Source organism: Acomys russatus, chromosome 3 (assembly GCF_903995435.1).
Source record: "Acomys russatus chromosome 3, mAcoRus1.1, whole genome shotgun sequence".
In the NCBI taxonomy this organism is placed as follows: domain Eukaryota; kingdom Metazoa; phylum Chordata; class Mammalia; order Rodentia; family Muridae; genus Acomys; species Acomys russatus.
This window is the reverse complement of record NC_067139.1, coordinates 60,301,026-60,307,025: the sequence shown is the minus strand read 5'-3', so window position 1 is coordinate 60,307,025 and position 6,000 is coordinate 60,301,026. Positions and strand designations below refer to the sequence as shown.

Genomic DNA, 6,000 nt, shown 5'->3' with positions numbered 1-6,000 from the left:
TTATATAGATTCCTTTTTATTTTTGTTCCTTGCTTTTTGCTTGAAGGTGGCATAGCTCTGTAATCTCAGCTACTTGGAAGACTGAGCCTGAAAGATTGAAAGTTCAAGGCCTACCTGGACTTGAACTTAGTGAAACACTGTCTTAACATGAAAAAGTAAGAGCTTAGTGCTATAGTAGCTGCCTAGCACGCACAGGGCGCTGGCTTCAGTCTCCATGCCAGAAAAGAAGATAGGCATTCAGTTTCCACTTTCTCTTATTGTCAGTCAACTTCATTTTTAGCCATCTGACAACCAGACACAGCCTAGGGTCACCTGAGACATGAGTCTCCATAACGTAACTGTCGTTACCATGTTGGCCTGTGGGCTTGTCTGTGGGGGGCAAATCAAGATAATTATTAATCACTGCAGGAGGGCCTACCCTGCAAGGCAGGTGGCCCTGGGCTGTATGAGAAAACTAGTTAAACATGAGTCTGGGAGAAAGCCAGAGTGAGTCAGAAAAATCTGTTGCTCTGTGGTTCCTGCTTTGAGTTCCTACTCCGACAACCTTCCCTCAAAGATGGTCTGTGACTTGGGAGTGTAAGATAAGGCAAACTTTTTCCTCCCCTAACATGCTTTTCGTCACAGTATTTGTCACAGGAACAAAATGAAGATAGAAAAACATATAGCCCTAAATTGTTCTTTATTTGATAACCAAGCACCACATTTTGGTAAAGCATGGGCTATTTTTCACAGGTTCAGCTAGGGTGTGCTTAAAAATAAACATGGGGGTGGGGGAAGGGCTGGAGAGATGGCTCAGAGGCTAAGAGCACTATCTATTCTTCCAGAGGTCCTGAGTTCAATTCCCAGCAACCACATGATGGCTCAGAACCATCTATAATGAGATTTGGTGCCCTCTTCTGGTGGGCAGACACACATGCCCACAGAACATTGTATACATAATAAGTAAATAAATCTGTTTTTTTTTTTAAATGAACACAAGAATTCCTAATGTACATGTATAGTGACTGAAATTAAAAAAAAAAAAAATCACAATTTTGGGGGTCCATTGAGTCACTGCCTATATAAGCTGCCTTTTTTTTGAAAGTTAATGTTCTCGGGGCTAGAGAGATGGCTCAGAGGTTAAGAACACTGTCTGCTCTTCCAAAGATCCTGAGTTCAATTCCCAGCAACCACATGGTGACTCAGGACCATATATAATGAGATCTAGTGCCCTCTTCTGGCCTGTAGGCACACACACAGACAGAATACTTATGGTACAAATAATAAATAAATAAATCACTTTAAAAAAGAAAGTTAATCTTCTCTAGGCCTGATATTGCAACTCTCTCTAAAAAAAATAATAATTTCTTTTTGAGACAGGGTCTCACTCTGTGGCCCAGGCTGGCCTTAGACTTGTGAGCCTCTTGCCTTGGCCTCCTGAATACAGACATTATGTATCGCTACACCCTGAGTACAACTCTTATGAAATCACTCGGTTACCTAGATATTGTTTTCACCCACGTGGAAGAAAGTTGTCAAGCCATTCTTCACAACAGCAAGCCTAGATCCCTCAAACAGTCACTATCTGGACTCTGGAGGCTGGGTTTGCCCTGTGGAGAGCATGCTACCAATATTGCCTTTTCTTTACTTTTTATTATAATTTTATTTCATGTGTATGGCTGTTTTGCCTGCATGTGTGTCTGTGCTCTATGTGTGAGCCTGGTGCCCTTGGAAGCCAGAAGAGGCATCCATTTCCCTGGAACCAGAATACAGATGTTTGTAATACACCACGTGGGTGCTGGAAATCAACCTCTGTTCTAACCGCTGAACCGTCTTTCCAACCTACTAGCCTTCTGTCTTTTAAGAAAGTTAAAAGTCAGGGCTGGAGACATAGTTCAGTGGTACAGTGCTTGACTGATATACACAAGGTTCTAGGTTCAATTTTTTTTTTAATTATTCTTCCTTTGAGTAATAAATAATAAATGTCAAAATCTTTTTCTTTCCATTTATTTATTTATTTATTTTTGATACAAGGTCTCACTACATAGCTCTGGCTGTCCTGAAATGCACTAGGTAAACCAGGATGGTCTCAAACTCACAGAGATCCATGTGCCTCTGCCCCTCAAGTGCTGGGATTAAAGGTATAAGCCGCTGCACCTAGCTCTACAATGCCAAATTTCAACAAAATATCCAACAAATAAAACCCAAGCATACTGCCAACGAAAATAGCAGAGAATAAGATTAGTACGTTCAAAGTCCACACAGAGAGCTTTGTATAAATCACAGGTCCTGGGATACTGCCGTTGGTGGCACAGGAATGACTCTCGGAGGGGGATTCATATCATTCTGATGAATAAATACAGTCAAAGGAAGTGTGGAATGCTTGAATTGCAAGGTGAAGGCAAGAACCAGCTTGATGATTTTTCTCTTTGCTAAATGGCAAGATTGGCCAGTTGAAGACTGATCCTTAAAAAACAAAACAACTTAATCTGAATTACAGTGATTTTTTTTTTTTCTCCAACCAAAGCTCAGTTTGCATTTCATATAGAGATCTTCCAGTGATTGTTTTGAGAAGGGGACTGGTGTAAGGCGCCATGAATTGACTATTGCTTATACAGCTTGTGTTTCCAGGGTCAAGCAGTCTTAGCCTTGAACTCCTAAGTCGAAAGTAACCAACATTATTACTTTGGTAAAAGTTAAGCAATCATACATTAATTATTAACTATTGCTCTAACAGACCTTAGTGATACCCAACTGGAACAACAACAAAAAGCATTTTTTAAAAAACAAGCAGAGACAGCAGCGGCGTTAAGAAAGCTCTGGGCAAGATTATCTCTTGAGGAGCAAGCGTGGTGTCATCTACGATAAAGAATAGAGCTCTGCTCACAGACTTACGAAACATGCACATTCTGTGGCGTGCAAAACCCAGTTACGAAACCAGAGGGCATAGAAGTATAACACAGCCCAAAGGTCTGTCTTTTTCTTTCTTTCTCTCTCTATAGACCAGGCTCATTTTTTTTTTTTTTTTTTTCGACTTTAGACTCTCCAAAACACCCGCGTCCCAACAGCCTTTGCGCAGCTTGCGCCCAGTCAGTGAGAAGCCACGGCGCGGGGGCGGAGACTCACGCTGGAGCCACGCCCCCTCCTCTCGAGCGCTTGGTCTCCCCCCCACACCCCTTACCTTCGAGGTGCGCACGTGCCATGCGCTGGACGCGGGGCCGAGCTGGGTTCCACGGTAGTGGAGAACGAAACCGTGGCGAGCAGCTTCAGAAGTTGGGTTTCTTACCTGCTCCGCCTAGGCCACGGCCTTCGGCTCGGCCCGCCTCCTGCTGCTGGCGGAGCTGGGAAAAGACTGATTGGAGAATGGGCGTGCTTACATGGTGGCCTCTGACCCTTAGTCCCGCCCCTTCTCTCTTTGACTTAAATCGGTTGGCTGCCCTCCTGTCTGTCCGAAGCGGGTGTCACCAGCAGCGTGCAGCGAGCGATCTGAGGCTAGTTTGACTACAGAGTCTGAAGTAACGTTAGGTGGAAGATGCCAGAAAGTAACTCGGCAGAGGGTAGCGAGCAGCAGGTGTCCGGTGCTAAAGTCATCGCCCAGGCCCTGAAAACGCAAGTACGATGGATCCCTCGGCAGTGAAAGGCTCTACAGAAACAGGCGGGGGCTGGGGCGGGTGCAGGGGGAGGAGAGGAGAGACCGCGCGTTCTCGTGGAGACGGAGGAGGGCGAGGAGGAGGGGACGGGAGCCCTGCTGGTCCTTCCTTTGGACCTCCCGGGAGGCCTAGAAGGCTGGTTCACCTGGTGACCTGCTTTTATTTCTCAGTGTCTTTCCCCACCCCCCACCCCCACCCCCCAGGATGTGGAGTACATGTTCGGCGTCGTAGGCATCCCCGTGATTGAAATCGCCCTTGCTGCTCAGGAACTGGGCATCAAGTACATTGGGATGAGGAACGAGCAAGCGGTGAGTGTGGACACAGGTCGCCGAATGGCAGGCAGCTATGCCCTGCCCACAGCGTCCTGTCACGTCTAAAGCATCGCCCGCACGGCTAGACAGGAAAGTGAGATGCTGAGAGACTAAGTCAGACTTTTGAACCCGGGTACCCTGACTTCGGATCTGTGCTTGCAGTGCTCTGCCGTAGTGTACTCTGCCTCGTCCAAATGTTAGGATTGAAAGGGATGCTCTTAATTCACAACTAGGCTGTGAGTTCTAGCAGAGGAGATGGTGTGTTGTTTCATCACTACAAGTGTGTATGGCCAGTATCTGCTGCGGTTCGTGTGCATGGTGGGTGCTCAGAGAGGGGCGGGCTGAATGACTGAAGGCCAGGACTAATGCTGCATAAGATGAAAGGTACTAGAGATGTTAGCTCTCAGAGCCCAGTCTAGTGCCTTCCCTCCGCCTTCTGCCCCAACCCTTTCAGGGGCTTCTCTGGACGAGGGAAAAGCAAAGTAGACACTTTATGAACCCACTTGCAGCGTTTCCTCTGGCAGCTCAACCTTACCTTCTCTCAGCTGTATTGGCAAAAAAAAAAAAAAAAAAAAATCAGGAATCTGGTGCAGATAAAAGGGTTCATTGGTGTTTGCTACAAAGCCTCATAACCTGAGCATAATCTCCTGGACCTACATGGAGGAGTGAAGGAGATAACGGGTTCATGCTGTCCTCTGACCTACACACACGCGTGCGCGCACACACACACACACACACACACACACACACACACACACAAGTGTAAAAGATCAAGAATTGGGGCTGGGGAAATAGCTCAGCAGTTAACAGCACTTGTTGCTTTTTCAGAGACCAGGGTTTGGATTCTGGCAATCCATGGGGTGGCTCACAACCTCATGTAACTCCAGATCTAGCGGGTCTAATGCTTTATTCTGGCACACACACGGTGCATGTATATATGGATGCATACACACACACCCAGAAAATACATCTTAAAAAAAAAAAAAAAAACAGGAAGCCAGGCGGCGGTGGTGGTGCAGGCCTTTAATCCCAGTACTCGGGAGGCAGAGGCAGACGGATCCCTGTGAGTTCGAGGCCAGCTAGGATAACCAAGGCTACACAGAGAAACCCCATCTCGAAAAACAAACAAACAAAAAACCCAAAAAACAAAACAAAACAAAACAAAAAAACCAAACAAGAATCTATTTTATAATACTGTCACTCCAGCTGAGGGCAAGTCCTGTTTTTATTTCCACCGCTGCCCTTTGACCTCTGCTCTTGCCACCTTTTCCCTGCCGTCAGTTGTGAATTCCAGTGCAGCAGAAGTTATGGTTCCGTTGTTTTTGTATCCCCCACAGTGCTGACTTGATTGAGATCTTTGCGTAATATAGGTGTTTACTATGTTATTTACTAATTGAAAGACATTTTTCAACAAGGTTTGAAGTGTATAGGGAGTGCGTTTTTAGTCTGAAAACTGGTAGGTATTAGCTCTGTGTTGCTTACACTTTTATCACCCTGCCCCCTCTTAGGACATCGTGCCTAACAAACAAGCACTCTGCCACTGAGCTCACACCTGCCTTTCTGCTTTCTTACTTGGAACAACCTTCTGTTCTTTGACCTGCATGAGAAAGTTTAGGTGTTGGCCTATATTTTACCCTTTTCCCAGAAGCAGCGTGTTTGTCACTGCTTTCTTCTTCGTGTCTTAGAGGTGCACTGAGTGTGCTTGGTGTGTGTGGCATGAGCAGTGGGAGAGAGAGACACAGAGAAGAAATACGGTTTATTGTTAAACTCCAAGTTGCTCAGTTGGGAAAACTGAGGGTAAGAAACAAAAAAGATGGCCCGGGATAATGATGCATATATGAGCAATCGCAGTAGCCCAGAGGGTGTGACTGGCTCTCTTTGCTGAGACAGGAAAGATTCTTCAAAGAGGTACTGTGTGTTCCTTGCCGTATCAATACAGCTTAGAGGCCTGGCAAGCTGTGAGGGCGGATGGGTGGGCCAAAGGATGCTTATGGGAAGGTTGTGCCTCACAACTGTAATCCCTACACCTGCTGAGGTGCAACAGACGATCTCAGGGTTGG

The 6,000-nt window shown here is 46.1% G+C and overlaps 1 protein-coding gene across 1 annotated transcript in view; it reads left to right on the top strand.

Annotated features, from left to right (window-relative positions):
- The first annotated feature begins 3,480 nt into the window (after window positions 1-3,480).
- Hacl1 (2-hydroxyacyl-CoA lyase 1) overlaps window positions 3,481-6,000 on the top strand; it is a 33,944-nt gene continuing 31,424 nt past the window's right edge. Inside the window, exons 1-2 of the mRNA XM_051141643.1 lie at window positions 3,481-3,592; window positions 3,833-3,937. Coding sequence (XP_050997600.1) covers window positions 3,512-3,592; window positions 3,833-3,937 — 186 coding nt within the window. The 5' untranslated portion in view covers window positions 3,481-3,511. The remainder of the gene's footprint in view (window positions 3,593-3,832; window positions 3,938-6,000) is intronic.